The sequence below is a fragment of the Prunus dulcis genome, chromosome 5 (assembly GCF_902201215.1).
Source record: "Prunus dulcis chromosome 5, ALMONDv2, whole genome shotgun sequence".
NCBI classification, from domain to species: domain Eukaryota; kingdom Viridiplantae; phylum Streptophyta; class Magnoliopsida; order Rosales; family Rosaceae; genus Prunus; species Prunus dulcis.
The window spans coordinates 7,948,290-7,964,546 of NC_047654.1; the positions used below are offsets into that span (position 1 = coordinate 7,948,290).

Genomic DNA, 16,257 nt, shown 5'->3' on the forward strand with positions numbered 1-16,257 from the left:
CATGTGGTTTTTGCGTCTTTTCAAAATGACGGTTTGGAACCTTGTGCCTTATAGGTTCAAATAACCACATCAAATCTCTCATATTTCCATGCATGTGAGCCCAGAACTTTTGGCCTGGGCTAAACACAAACTCAGAATTTATTTGCCCTTTTCAAATGGACATGAAATATAAATTGAGTAAAAGCCACGATAATATCGCAATATAGTAGTGAAGAGCATTAACTACTATACACCCACAACTTCAAGTTTAGGATCTCTCATATATTTGATCCATGGGCTTCCGGCCCAGATATAACAAAATATGTGGGGAGCCTCAATTCATTATTTGAGTTTTATACCGATATTATCCATTCCACGGTGTATTTTTAACAACCGAAATTCACAAAATATATTTCTTCCTTGAGGTGTCGATTATAACATAATCGAACTTTATTAAATTCATCATTCTCTTATGCCAAAGAAATATGTGGTGTACCACAATTTGCAATAATACCTCAAGAGTTGTCCATTTAATTGTTGGAACTTTAGGTTCTCAATACTGTTAGATTTTGAACTTTGGGCCAAAATCACATATCCTCATGGTATGGACATTTTTTACAATTTTCTGTCCATATTTCGGGACTTCAAGCCCTTACATAACTGTCCATATTTTGAAGAACTTCTGGCATCCCATTTAATTGCTCATCCATGAGTTTAAGGAACTGCAGGTTCCCTTTTGTATATAGTGACGGCTTACCCAAAATGGTTAATATTTATGCATACGTCACTATTCATGTGTATAGTACTATTCATCAAGTCATGAATACATATCTATTCATATGTGCAGTACATTTGCCAGTACAGTTAATATTCATGTGTACGGCACTTTTAACCAATACGGTACTGTTACATCATCAAGGAACTCTAGGTCCTTATTTACATGTCAAGGATCAAGGATCTTCAAGTCCGATCTCTTGTTTACATGTATAGTACCGGAGAGACTGCCAGTTCTCATATCAATATCATCATCAAGGATCTTCAAGTCCTGATGTAATTGTATGATGAGGATCAAGGAACTTCTGGTCCTAATCTGCATACTGTAAAAACTCATCATACAGCACAATTAATCCATAAAATAAATTGCTAGTAAATAAATTACTGGTATGGACGATAAAACCGCACCATACTTTAAATAAAATTAAATGTGCGGTAAAGTAAATTCATAAATTAAATTGCTGTATGGACGTTAATCCCGCACCATACCTTAAATAAAATTAAATGTGCGGTAAAGTAAATTCATAAAGTATGAGGGTTAATTCCACATCATACTTTAAATAAAATTAAATGTGCGGTAAAGTAAATTCATAAAGTATGAGGGTTAATTCCACGTCATACTTTAAGTAAAATTAAATTTACGATAAAGTAAACGTGCTTGTATGTGCACTAATTCTGCTCCATACATTTAAATAAAAGTAAAGGCGTGGACGATAAACCCGCACCACCCTTTTAAATAGATATTGTTGTATGGGTAATAAACCTACACCATACAATAAATAAAATAAATGTGGGGATAAAAACCACCACTAAAAATATAGAGAAATAATAAAATAATAGAAAAAGTAAGAGGCATAGAGCTTATCCTTACAGTTGGTTTGCTCGTATATCTCTCTAGCAGACCACAACTTCTCCACTACTTTTCTTCCTTACATCAACATAATGGTTAGTAGTATAGATAATAGTGCAACACAAAAATTATATCTGAGAGCTTCTCGTGCTGATAACGTGTTATAAAACGAACTGGAATATGTGCAAATATTGAGCTGCACGTAAAGTAGATGAGACACAGCATTTAACGAGGTTCGGCTATGCCTACGGCCTCGGAGAGCAGCAACAGTAACCTTTCATTCATAACATAATATGGCTACAACTCTAGTGTTTACAATATGTATGCTCACCTAATTTTCTCTCTAGGAGAATTTCTCTTTGCTCTCTTTCTCTTCACACACTCACCCTCTTTCTTCCTTCCCTTCATCTTCTTTCATTTCATCTCACATTACAAGCAAATAGAATGCCTATTTATAGGCAAAGCAAATGGCTTGGTTTGGTGGGTGTGTGATTTGGTTTGGTGGGTGTGTGATTTGATTTAGTAGGTATGTGGTTTGGTTTGATGGGTGTGTGATTTAATTTAGTGTTGAATGTTAGAGCATGTGGGCTTCATCTACAACACCCATAAATCATATCAAACAAGGAGGCTCTATATAAAGGCAAGTTATCTTCACACATGAGGTAATTCCAAACCCTAGAAAAAATCCCTAAGGCTCATGCCACCTCTTTGTCTCTCCCTCTCTCCTCGGAGAACAGACTCCATTCCTTCCAATTATATATGTATCTTCACGCAACCACCAATTCCACTATGGGTTCGAGCCACCCCCATGGAGCGATGCCAAACCACCTCTAAGTGCAGGCCCGAGCCTACCTTACGACCCTTAGACCAAGACTACTAGCCATCCTCGCAGTCGAGACCGGGACTCACCCTTTCGGCCGCACGGCCAAGTTTGGAGCTCTCCCCCACTGCAACGCCATTGCCCTTGGCGACCCCGTCGCTCACGGCAAGACGGCAGTAACTCATGGCTCCTCTGCCATCTTCTGCAATCCCGCCGGTATCGCCGTGACTTGACCGATCTTCGAGCAAGTGCAACCATTCCATCCTATGCTGCCGCACAAAATGTCCATGTTCTCCCGGGCACTCCTCTATTAAAACTCTAGGCAACGTGCAACTTGGATCCACACAATTCTCTTTCACCGATCCAAGCAATCAAGAAGATCTCAACCACAAGGTCGATGAGTTAACTAGGAGGTTTAAGGACCAAAACAACTTGGTTGGTTTGTTACTTAGGCTGATTGACTTGATCCGCAACTTTGGACTTGGACCTGTTGGTAAGGAAAGAAGGATGGACGAATGCATCACAGACGACTTGAAAGATCCTAGAGAGATATGCAGGAACTAGCAAGCAAGAAAGAGGACATAAACGTGTTGATCAACAAGCTTACGTGTCACAAACATCCACGAGTCGCGAGCAAAGTAGGATGAGTATTTGTTTGAGATAGGGCCCGCGAACCAACGTGCACTCATGGTTGAGAGTGCAGTTTAATGTTCATGCCCATTTGGGCCTACATGGAAGCGTTCATTCGAGGTTAGGCCCCTGAAGAGACCACCCCTGTAGACCTCCTCACTAAAGCGTAAGGAAGAATCTCACCAGCTCGTACCGGAAGAGCAAATTCCAAGCTACACGCTACGGAAAACCCTTCGCAAGCTCAATTCACCAATACGCTACACCGACAGGTCAGTCGAAGTGAACAACCCCTTTTAGCAAATCATGAGGTAGACCAGCGACACAGACACCACAGACGTCCTTGGCATGAACCACAACCTTTGAGAGTGGAGGATGTCAAGAAGCTCATGAGTGATTGGCTCTGGGGCCTAAGGGTTGGAGGAGACTTGGAAGACAATCTACGCTGAGATGTAAACCAAGTGAACTCCTCACCCTTCACCGACTAAATTGAGTATGCATCTCCACCAAGGCAGTTCACGACAACTTCTTTCACACCATTCAAAAGGGATACTAATCTCGAAATGCATCTGAAGCACTTTAGGAGTATCATGATACTCTACAAAGGTGATGATTCATTGATGTGCAAGGTGTTTGCAATGACTTTGTGAGAAGTGGCCCAAGATTGGTTCCATACATTGGAGCTCAGGACGAATCCTACAACGTTGAAATAACAAAGGAAAGCGCAAGTAAGATCCATTGTTTTCTTTGTAGGAAACCTTTCGTGAAAATGAGAGCTTACTCCCTGAAATTGTTGATCGACCTAAGCGCCAAGTTCTTTTGGTCCTTGAACCTCCTGATCAACTCATCGACCTTGTGATTAAGATCTGCTTGACTGCATGGATCGGTGGGAGAGAATTGTGAGGAGCCAAGTTGCATGTGATTGTAATTTCTCCAAGACGGCTAAGTCACGATGGCGACGGGATTGCCGAGGATGGTAGAGACGCCATGGGTCATTGCGGTCTCACCTTAAGCTACGTCGTCGCCAAAGGTAATGGCGTCGCCGTGAGGAAGAGCTTCGGACTCAGCCGTGAGGCTGAAAAAATGGGTCTCGATCGTAGGACCATGAGGATGGCTAATAGTCTCGTCCATAGGGTTGTGAAGATAACTTGCCTTTATATAGAGCCTCATTATTTGGTATGATTTATGGGAGAATAATTCTTTTATGGAATGGAATTATTCTCTCTCTTGAATAAGAAGGTAGAGTATATCAAGGAAATTTGATGTCAATCGAATCCTTGATTTGAGAGAGATATTCCATTTTAAGTCAAGATAATTAACCAATTAAATGGAGATATAATTAACACAATCATTTGACCTCGGGCATATTCCATTTTTCATGTGTCACCATCTGAATGGTTGACAAAAATCAATGTTCCCACAATCAACACTATTTTATTCTTTTATAAATGATAAGATTACGCTGCACACTGCAAATCCGATGGTACATACTACATAGCGCCCATTGATTTACCAAGAAAATTTAAAGTGGTAATTACATTAGAATTTGAGTGTGCAAGAATTCATAGAAACCTTATAAAATGGTTTTACAACTACATATGATATGTGTCTTTCTCCAAGGGCCCACAAGTACTCAGTTTCTCCAAATCTCATAAATATTTTTGGTTAAATTTATTTTAAAAAATAACTCATTTAATTATAATATATATGGTAAACCCACCACCAATTTGATTAATTATCATCGTCTGCAGAAAATAGAATTATTTTGATTAGGTAAATTTGAATGTTGACTTAATAGGTCAACTCTTGGGCACAAAAACACATGCACATAGTGGCATTATTACAATTTCAATGTCTTTTTTATAAGAAAAAAAAAATTATATATAGTTGTGGGACTGTGGCTCTTTTTAGGAGTGTTGATTGCTAAGTTAGGAATGGAAAAATAAAAATAAAAATGAAATAAATAAATAATGATAATGTTAACGGCAGCAAAGATTATGATTGCATTTTGGTTTATGTGTCGCCGTCAGAATAATCATACCAATTATGGCATGAATAATAAGATTAAGAAATGAGAACAAATAAAGGGTGAAGATAATGGAGCTTGGGATAATTACCATCTTATAAAAGAATTATATCCCCGCAAATTGCACAATAATAATGTGGCATAATCAAGAGTGAAAAGTTAAATGTACGTTTTATTGACCTCATTTATGATGTTATATTTATTTATTTATTTTATTTATTTATTTTGGTAAAAGGGGCCAAAAGCCCAAACACAAGAAAAAACTAATAAGTAATTAGTAACCCTAATAGTCGTGGCAAATTTAGTTTTGCAATGAAGAAGGAGAAGCATATGGAGACCAGACAGAGCACCATTCCCTGTTGGTTTTATACAGCTCATGTTTCTAAAATGGGTGTAACAGATTAGGGCCTTGGCATGCACAGAAAGATTAATTGAATCTTTGTTTTGTCTTGCTAAAAGTGGAAGATGTTGGATTGAGGCAGAGATGTGGCAAAGGTTGAAGTTGGTAGGGTAACGAATTAAGCACAGAATTTCAGGAGTCAAACTTATCATCATTTCCATCATTATATAGTAGGAGCTTATTGGAGTTTATTAATTATATGGTTAGGTTTGAATTTGATTGGAGTTGAGTCTAAACCAATCTTTATGAGTCACACGCCTCTAGATGAGAGTTGTAAGACACAATATGTTAAACATATGTCTAATTTAATAAGTTCAATCTCAGCATATCAAAGTAACGTTAAATAATTTATTAAAAAAATTTAAAAACAAAAAGGTGAGCTAATCGAATCATATATACATCTAGAAGGAAATTGAAGAGAATTACAAATAGAGCTCTCTAGGAAAGGCATAGCTTTTTATTTTTTTAATTTTTTATAGATGAAATGAAAGGCCAGCTTGCCATGTCTGTTGCTTTGTCTGAAAGCCCTTGAACTGAAGGGCACTCGTGGTTTAGATACGTTGGTTCTTGGGAGTGTGTGAACTGTCCTCCTAAAAGAGGGAGGCAGAGCTCTCCCAAGGTCATACATATAAATAAATATATTCCAAAGATAATTAACTTTTGTCCCATAAAGAAGTTAAGGTGGATGATGAGGTACCAAATACCAATCCCTTGTGGGGCTTCCACAAGATAATGGCATCAATGTAGGCAATGTGCCCTCCATTGTGTTCACATTTTGAGGGCAGAAAACAGGTTGCCCTTCTGAGAGGCACTTCCCAACCTTCTGGACCAGGACCCCAATCTAAGAGTTTATTTATTTATTCAGATTATTTCAACTTTAATTTAGATATGATGCCATGAAACTGGGCTTTATGAAACTGCTCAAACCCAGCCCAACTATCCCATCTCACTCTCACAAGTTCCTTGAAACTGGGCTGGCCATGCCTAAACAACATTTCAGACAGCAGGCCTTAAGTCAAAAAGACTTGGAAATAATCATTAATTATTATTTTCAGAATTGATATAATATATAATTATACACATAGAATATTAGTAATTTTAAAATAATGAAAAAAGCACCAGCCTGTAAAGATTCTATATTAAACAAACAATGATCTGTAAATAACATTAATTAATTGTAATTAAGAATCGTTTTATATGTTGTCTCCAACAAAGGAAGTACTACGGATCAAATTAACTTGTCTCTTTACAAACTTGTGATCAAACACAAATCCAAAAAATTGGTTGCTGGCGGGGTAGAACAACGTACGTACGAAGAAAATTTGTCGTATTTGAGAACACAGTTTTAACCAAAAGATTATTGTTTAAACCCTAATTCATTAAATTTTGATTCATAATGTTGGCCAGTAGGTTTTCGACCATATATATTAGAAAAAAAAACAAAAATAATATTCGAAATTGAAGCTGAGCTACTCTTTGATCTCTACCACGCATGCATGCATGGTGGAAAAGGGAGTCAGAAGATCAAAGATGCCTACGGCATGTTGGTTTATGTTAATCTGTTATCTGACAATGCTTAGACACACATGTTGATCAAATTTGTCGTCATCATGATTAAACTAAGCATAAGATGACAAGCCTTAATTAGCTCTATAATTTTAAACCTTTGGGATTAGTTCAAAAGTTGAGGAAAAGTGAGATAATGAGTTAGGATTATGATAAGTCAAGAGTTCGATTTCCTGTAATATAACCGGGGAAAAAAACTCTCGTCTTACGATTGTCATACATACTTGTCTTATGAATTCATGAAGGGCCAAAATGTAGGTGGCATGGTCAAATCTCTACAAAGACGAATAATCGTTTATATGTAGAATGTTGCACTCAACACTTTCGTACACTCTACGTACAATGTTGCTCAGCTGGAGTTGAGTGAAAAGTACGGTGCAATTTAGCAATAGAAGCAAGCAAATCGACTTATACAAGTAACAATGAGTTATTATACCATTTAATATTTTTTCTTAATTTCATTTTCTACTAATCTTACGGCTAGATTTAATGACTAGTCAACATTAGTAACTGTTGTTCTATGATTTAAAAAAAAAGGTTAAATTTTTTTTGGTTGGTTAGGCATCTGGAGGCCAGTCCAAGAAACCTAGCAAAGCCTAAACAGAACCCCCAACTTCTTACCTTTCAGTTTCCTTGTCTTTTGGCATAACAAATTGCCGTTTTGTTCTTTCATGCACAAAACAGCTTGCTCTATACTTTCATGCACAATACTGCTCTATTCTTTCCGAAATATATATCATACGTTTCCATATGAAGTTATTTTGAATCGTATTTATTGACTACATCATGGATTGCATCTCTAACACGAGTAAAATCCATCTATATTATATGGATTCTTTTCATGACATAATATACGATATGATAGTTTGCGTTGATTTTCATTTCTATTATAGAGATGATCTACAACTTAATATATGCACAATTTGTTTTTTCAAGTCCTAATTTTTTGTATCTGGAAAAAAATTGGGGAACTAAAAAGGCAAACGTAACTACAGTGCAGCCAAAATGAGGGAAACATGTTTCATTATAAATGAAGGACCACCAGAGAAGATACGTGTGGTGTGGTTGATTTCAACGTTGAAAATCCAAAGGGGTCTCAAACTTTTCGTATTCAAAGACCCAAAAGAAAAACAATAGAAAAAGTGACCAAAATTAGGTTTGGTTTTGGGGCTTCCATTCCATAATTTCCTGAGCTATTTGGCAATTCAAGAAAGCTCATACGTACACTCTTTTTAAACATCTGTGGCACATGGAACAAGGTCTTCATCATAGAATAGTCCAACCAGAAAATAATATTAATCCAAAAAAAAAAACCTACTTGGGTTTTTGACTCTACCAATGAATTGTATACGTGGAGGAATCTTGAATAAATCTAAAGAAAAATATGAGGTCAGTGTCTGAGACAGAGACTCCTAGCCAAAGCTTCAACAAAAAAAAAATCTTAATATAATACATACGACAGCAAAAATTATAAAGAGCCCTCCATTAACATTTCAAATGCGACCCCTCGACCCTTTCCAAAAGATCGATCGATCAAGCGACTCTTCAACTTGGATTTTGGACATTTCAAAGAGGAGCTTTTAATTTGTCCCAATCCTTTTTTTTTTTTTTTTTCTCTCTTTTTTTGGTAGTGATAATGAATCCTCTTTTATATTTTGCTTTTGGTGTCAATATTTTAATTTACTTCTCACCTCTTACAACAGTTAAAAATTAATGAATAGTTTTTTTCTTTATTGAATAATATTCTAATAGTCCATTATGTTAGATGAAAATCTAGATGGTTGATTAGCCGAAATCATGCTTAATCATGTGGTTCGAATTTACAGTCTAATAAACTAACAACGCGTAGCTAAGAACATAAGATGGCAGACAATTAGTTTCTCATCAAACTAAGTAGTGCATTAAACAACTCCATTATACAAATGCATCCGTACGTTTTCAAGTACTTGATAATTGATTATATATCAATTTACTTCTCTCTCTCCTACCATTTTCTTTGCCACTCTCCCATATTTAAATTCATTTTCTTACACACCACAAAATTATACACCGTGTGCCGACCACCTCTCCTCTCTCACTATACATATGATTCTCTGAATTCCCAAAGAATCATATTCTCATCATCCTCCTACCCAATAATCTCTTCCACTTCCATAGCCACCATCCCAAACCTTACACTATAAAACCAGCTCAAAACCCACACAAAGCTCTGTATGTTCTTCTATAACATTTTCATGTACCCATCTTATTAGACACAAACCCAATTCAGAAAATCGTTTTTAACACTGACCCATTTGTCCAAAATCTTTAATTTCGGGTCCTTCTTCTTGTTGAGACCAAACTAAGCATGAGAAAGAACAGAGGTTTCAGGCTAAGACACAAGCTAGTGAGAATCTTCAAATGGATTATCCGACCCAGAAAAGACCCGAACCGGTGCCAGAGACTGGAGCCTCCGACCCAAAACTACAACCCCATTTCCAAATTCTTCACCTTGGCTCGGTTTCTTCGGCGTGGAGCAAAGCAGCTCTGTTCCGCAAACTCGGGTTATATTCGGATCCGTGAAGCCCCGGTTGAAACCAAAGTTGCAAAACCGGTTTCTGTACCGAAAGGGCATCTGGCTGTGTACGTGGGCGAATCAGGTGATGACACGCAGAGGTATTTAGTGCCTGTGATGTACTTTAATCACCCGCTGTTCGGGGACCTGTTGAAGGAGGCTGAGAAGGTTTATGGGTTCAATCATCCGGGTCGGATCGTTATACCATGTGAGGTTTCGGAGTTTGAGAAGGTGCAGATGAAGATTGCCGCAGGGGATCAATGCCCGAGGCCAAGAAGGAAAAGCCGTCGCTAGTGCGGGTGGCAATTTCGGTAAATGCCACGATGGTCCAAATTCATGACAATGATTTTGATTTTTTTTTTTTCCTTTTCTTTTTCTCTTTCAAGGAAGTAGAGGGTTAAATTTTACCCTAATACTAAATATTGTTTCCCACTAAATACTGTGAATATTGAAGTCGTCTACCCTTTTTCAGGGGTTTTCTAATACCTTGTGTTGAATGTTACTTTTACGTTACCACTTTTAGGGGCTTTAGGAATATTGGGACAAAATTGTAGAAAAATTCCTAAACATGCGACTACTTTGAGGCTTTTAGCTTAACTAATGTGTTAAACAATTGCAACACGACCACGTTGGGGTCTATTGGACTAAAAAAAATATAAACAAGTAGTTGAAATGTGCATTAATTTGAACCCAAGTAAAGATAGAAGAGAATGTATGCATGATGAGATTTAAGCATACTTTTAAAAGTATGAGAATAATTGAACCACGAAAAAAATGAGTTAAAATTAGGTCAAGTGAAGAGCTTTAATCTAAACCCAAGTGCATTTCTTGTTTTGTATCCAACACCAGGACTTATAATTATTCTTAATACTTGTTTGTTTCCAGCAAATCCACAACCTTTGTAACCTTTCTAGGTAACATATCACCTTCCAATTAAGAGAGCCATCCACAAGAGCCAAATTGCTGAATTACCATAGAACAACAAAGTTGCTTTTGCTTTTCAGCAAAATGCAAATTGGGCAAAGCTCCTTTGGTCCCCATAATAATCCTTGATGAAGATCTTAAATTAGATTCTGGTCTTGCTGATGGTGAACCTTTGGTCCCCCATCCCTTTATAAAAAAAGAAAATACACATAACCGAAAAAATTGTAATAACCGCGTGGACCAACCCTTCGGAACGAGAGGCAAAGAGAGAGCAACATGGCATAGTGCCACAAATCTGAGGCAACTCAACCTCTGATTCTCCTTGCTTTGGTTTATTTTCTTCCCCAATTGGGAATAAACCCATAGAATTGTTCCTCATGCTGAGATACCTGCAACCCTATGTTCATGCATCAAAGTAAATTTGATTCCAAGCTCAGCCACTAAACCAAATATTATTTGATCCCCAAACTTTTATACCTACCAACATACATACACACGAGTTTTATACAACTATTACATTAATAATTTGACATTTCTGGTTTGATTCTAGAGTAGATGCTAGGCATCTTGACACTGTTGAGGTTGTGACATCTTTATCCTGCTACGAAGACCTTACATATTTTCAACATTTAGGCACTGTAGCCTTTGTTTGCAGGATGCAATTGGCCCGGGTCATGGCCATTGCAGGCAGCAGAACAAGCTTCCTCCATTTCGGATTGAGTTACACCGCTGTTGCAGATGTTGGCGAATGCGCGCATGTGTTTCATGCCATACTGAGTCAGCGATCCGCATTGTGTTTCAAACACTCGAACCTGCAATTCAAGTTTTGACCCTGACAATTAAGTAATGAATGCGATAATGGAATCAATTAAATGGTTAGTTGCTAGTTATTACCATAGATTTTAAGCATTCCCAATCGTCAACAAGGGGCAGCCCAAGTGCTCTCACGGAATTAAGTGTGGAGGAACCTTTTCCAGGTCCATAGAGAAATGTTCCTATGAATTCAATGCTTGCATCTAAGTGAGTCCTGTGCCCCATTGTTTCTTTAATCTGCTCGAGGATGTCTCTCTTTTTTTCTGACCCATACTCTGATCTTTTGTACTGTTAAAAACAAACGAGTAAAAAATGCATCGAGATCAAGCAACCTCACCTAATTTAGCACTTTAAATCTAAATATACAACAAAATAATTTCTGGGGGATGGAGGTCACCATTTGCCACATGAAGAAAAGCTCTGCATCTCTCTGGTTGACAACTTCCATGGGCTTTTCTAATTGGCCATTATTAGGAGGGAAGTTCACAGAGGCAGGATCAAAACCTTGGTACAAATACAGCTTTTCTACTGTAATGTTTTTGCTCCCATATTGCATCACATGTGATCCAACATCGTAATTGTTGGAATTGGAAGTCCGTTTCTTTACCTACACAAACACAACTTTGCAAATAAAAAAAATCCTATACACAAAAGCTTGGCTTCAACATTAACTCCATAAGCTGAAAATTCGGTTCAAGTTTTTGTGACCTCACATTCTGATATTGTTGTTTAATTGTTTCTTTCTTCAGATTGTGTCTCTCACTGCAAATTCAAGAAAAAGGAAAGTTAAAGAAACGACTTATAAAAAGTTACATAGAAGCCTCTAATCGTGTTTCCTCTATTCCTCGTTTCATTTGTCCCAAATAATTTCTACTAAATTAGTTTCTTATTTTGAAAGTTGTTAGAAACTTACTTCTCATCTTGGAAAGACCAAAATTTCATACCTATCCTCCATCCAAGCAACACTGTACAAATCGCCTAAGCAAGTGATGTATTCGGATGGTGGTGAGGGGTCCATTCCAGGACAGTAAGTTCCAAAGCTGTTCTCTTGTGCATTTGATGCTGTAGTCACATAAATGTTTAGGTCGCTGGGCATTATGCCTTCAAATATGCTCCCACTCTCACATGCTTCTACATATATAACCTGCAAACAGCGCAGAAAGAACTCAATCAGTTAGCTGTCATATCGATGAATACCAAACGAAGTGAAAAAAGGCAACCTTCTTACCATCTCTTTATAGCTCCCTGATGCATGTTTCTTCTTCAAAACTTGAATAAAATCCATGGCATAAAGAAAAGGCATATTTGGCATCCCTACAATCATATTGAAAATTGGTGAGTCCTCACTCTCATTTTTACAACATTTCTTTCTACACATCCAAAATGAGCAGCAAGGTTGGTACAGTTGTCACCATCTCTGCTCAGATTGATTCCAACTTGAAATGCACATGAGTTAGCATGTTATGGATAGAACCTAACTTAATTCCTTGTGCAAAAAAAGAAAGAAAAATACCCTTTAAAGGAGGTATGAATCAAATAGTGATACAATATTTATAAAAACAACCAGTGATATAATACTGTCCAAAAATGAAAATAATGACACAATATAAGCAGTTGGTTTAGCCAACGGTCGAAAGTGGGTTAGGATTAGGATTTAAGGATAGAGTCAAGTATTCCATCCCTTTTTATGTAACAAATAAAAAATAATAATGATACGGTATGAACGTAAAAGAAGAGGGACTGAACTCACCAAGAACACCAGGACCCCCATGATCTGAGTAGTATAAGAAGATCCTGTCATTAGGTTTGCTATCCACAACCTTACCACTTCCACCTTTCACAGCCTTCTTGTCCCCAAGAAGAACTGCATACAGATTTGCGGCGGTTACTTGCTTACCAGTGTAATCCTGCATTACCCAAAACCAATATAATCAACCCGAAAACTTATGGGATTTCGATTAAACTGAAGCTTAATTAACAACCAAGTGACAACTACACAGTAACATGTAGCCACCAATTGCTAACGTTAGCACTAAGGCTTACCAAACTTATGTTAAAATGTAAAAAGGGCAATCATAACTCTCAAGTATATTTCACACTTGGATAATTGCTCTGTTTTCTAACTGCGATTAGGTAGAATCAGTCACTTTTGTTCATACTCTACACTGCATCAGTGGCAGAGGTTGTAAATGGCCGCTGCAGGCCTTGGGCTTTAAGTGGGCTGTTCTGTGTCTGAATTGATCCCCATGTCCTTGGGCTTTATGTGGGCCTACTGCCCCAATTTCTCAACAACAGAAAAAAAGATACAAAAGGTCAAAAAAAATATCCAAGACACTTGTGTGTATCTGAGAATTCTATTTTAGGCCAAAATAATGTTTATTTTTGTTACAGTGATTATATATGTGTCCATGAGACTTTGAACCTAAGATGAACCATGCTCTTACCTCTATTGATCATGCTGCTTTTAATCCTAACTTTACCCTTTAACAAAATAAGCCTAAAATAAAAACCAAAAAAATAAAAAATTAAGGAACTGAAAGGGAAAAAGAAAATTTAAAAGTAGACCACCAAGTTTTGTTGCAGACTAGTAGTCTCATGTTTGAACTCCCATGACATCGCAGTAGTGTGTATGTGAGAAACCTCATTCCCTGTAGTTTAGACTATCGCTTCATTTGTACTAAAAAAATATTTTGTTTTTTTAAATTAAGTTTGAAAAATGAGTTTCTATAAAAATATTTTCATGCGGATATGAAGAGCATTTTCAGATCCAAATGAAACGACCCAATCCAATCCAAGCATCCAACAAACATTCTGAAATCTGGAAATGAATGCTTAAAAGTTACACAATCAAGACACATAGGTCATATATCAATGTCATCAATCATGATGTGGAAATTTACCTTCTTTTTTTCCCTCACTCTATCGTCTTACCCTTACCTTTCCCTTTCGTTAATGAAAGTGCATTTCGACCCAAAAAAAAAAAATTCAAGATGCTTTCAAAAGCAAGATGAATAGCACTGCTTCCAGCAGCAAAAGTTCACCACTCAAGACCATGCGACAAGCATTTTCTTTTATTTATTTATTCATTCGTTTGGTTTAATCTAAAATTGATCCTTCGACACTAGAATTTGGAATCTTTTTTATTTTATTTGGAAGCTTTAAGAAATATTAAAAGAAGAAGAAGAAAGGCTAATGATAAAGATCAGTCAAGTAGGGCCCAACTCTTTTGTCCTCCAAACATTGTATTTAGCTTTTAATACAAGCTCTTGCTTTGTCCTTGATAATCAATTAGCTAGCTACATCCACTTGGCAGCTTTGATTTGACAAACCTAAGACCCCTTACCCACTTTAATTACTTTTTTTTTTTTTTTTTGGGTCGAAACTTTTAATTACTTAAATAAGAGAGATAATATTATCTATGGTGCAACTGATCATATAAATAAAATAAAATAAAATAAAATCACAAAATAATAATAATAATAATAAAATGAAAAAGTGTACCTTAGGCACACCGGCATATACATCTTGACCTTGTGGATGGTTGATGATGACCCCAGGCCTGGGATTTATTTCATGGTTGGCGATGTCATCATACATAAATACCACTATGTTTTCCTCTTTCAAACCACCTTTTTTCAGCAGCTGGTATGCGTGGCAAACATCGGCCTGCATATATATATAAATAATTTAATATGTAAAACCTCAACACTAAAAATTTATAAATAATAATCTTGCTTAATTATCACATACATACCTGATGTCTGTAATTTCCATAGCCAGATGAACCGGCAACAAGAACCGCCCATCTTGTTCCATCTTCCTTGTGATTAGCATCTTCCGGTTTATCCTTATCTGAAGGCAACCGGATAGTAGGGTCCCACAGGTCCAACCGGGCGACTCGGCCGCCTCCTACGAGCAGCACAAACAGAACCAGCAACAGGATCAACCTGGACTGATATTGGACCACCGCCATGAAGAAAACCCAAGGGCTAAATTTAGAAACTGGGGGCGAAGAAAAGGAGGAAATGAAGAAAAGAGAGAGGTGGTGTGTGGCGATTGATGAGAAGGGTGGTGAGAGAGTATAAAAGGTGGAGACTGGTGAAGTGGCGGGGTGTGGTGTGGTCTGGTGTGAGGTGCATGCAAAAGAAGACAACGGTTTTGACACGTGTGGGCTAGGGCTTTGAGTTGGTGGGCCCAAGGTGAATGTGCATGCAACGGGTGGGGTTTCCATGTTTTAGGTTTGGCGTTGTGAAGGTGGTGACTTGCCGACTTGGGTTGGGTTGGGTTGGGTTTGGTTTGGCTTTTTACTCATAACTCCCCTTTTTCTCTGCAGTGCAGGAATGTATTTTTATAACAGCTATAAAGGATCATGTGATTGAGAGAAGAGCTTTTGTTTCATTTCATCCTTTAATTTGAACTTGACTTAATAAAACACCACTGACTTAATAAAAAGAAAAAAATGAGTCGTGCTGTGCTACCACAGGGGAAGGGTGAAGAACGGTTTAACCCACGAACAACGGTTGCCTAGAAAATAAGAAGAACTGAAGAATGCGGGGACAAATCCGCTGCAGTTCATGTCAGTTTCAACACGACTATGTGATTAAGAGTCGTTACCCTTCATTCAAAATCCTATAAGAATCTCTATATAGTCCTCATTTGCCTCCCCTCACCGAACAAATAACCATATGACCAGAGAAAGATACGTATTGGTAACTGGTTCCATTTACTTTCCATAGAACCCTGTCGAGATGGTCCTCCATACGGATAAAATGTTTGATAAGAACGGAAAAAGACGACTCTCTCAATAGAAATAGATATACCCCACCACCTACACTTCAATCCCTTTTGTCCTCCCTTGCAGAAGCTCATAAAAATCAAACCGACAGCAAATTTTAAGTAGAGAGTGATCTCATCAAAATATCAT

At 37.4% G+C, this 16,257-nt stretch overlaps 2 protein-coding genes across 2 annotated transcripts; one reads left to right on the forward strand and one right to left on the reverse strand.

The window, feature by feature from the left end:
- The first annotated feature begins 9,060 nt into the window (after positions 1-9,060).
- On the forward strand, positions 9,061-10,079 carry LOC117628295 (auxin-responsive protein SAUR36). Its single transcript, XM_034360713.1, has one exon. The coding sequence runs from the start codon at positions 9,390-9,392 to the stop codon at positions 9,888-9,890; it is 501 nt and encodes a 166-aa protein (XP_034216604.1). The 5' UTR covers positions 9,061-9,389; the 3' UTR covers positions 9,891-10,079.
- Positions 10,080-10,926: 847 nt separating this feature from the next.
- Positions 10,927-15,453, reverse strand: LOC117628366 (legumain). The gene is made up of 9 exons (XM_034360795.1): positions 15,088-15,453; positions 14,835-14,999; positions 13,084-13,240; positions 12,562-12,647; positions 12,278-12,477; positions 12,047-12,095; positions 11,731-11,940; positions 11,415-11,621; positions 10,927-11,332 (listed from the first exon to the last, which is right to left on the reverse strand). Exons 1-9 carry the CDS (start codon positions 15,304-15,306, stop codon positions 11,150-11,152), a joined length of 1,476 nt encoding a protein of 491 aa, XP_034216686.1. The 5' UTR covers positions 15,307-15,453; the 3' UTR covers positions 10,927-11,149.
- Between the last annotated feature and the right edge of the window lie 804 nt (positions 15,454-16,257).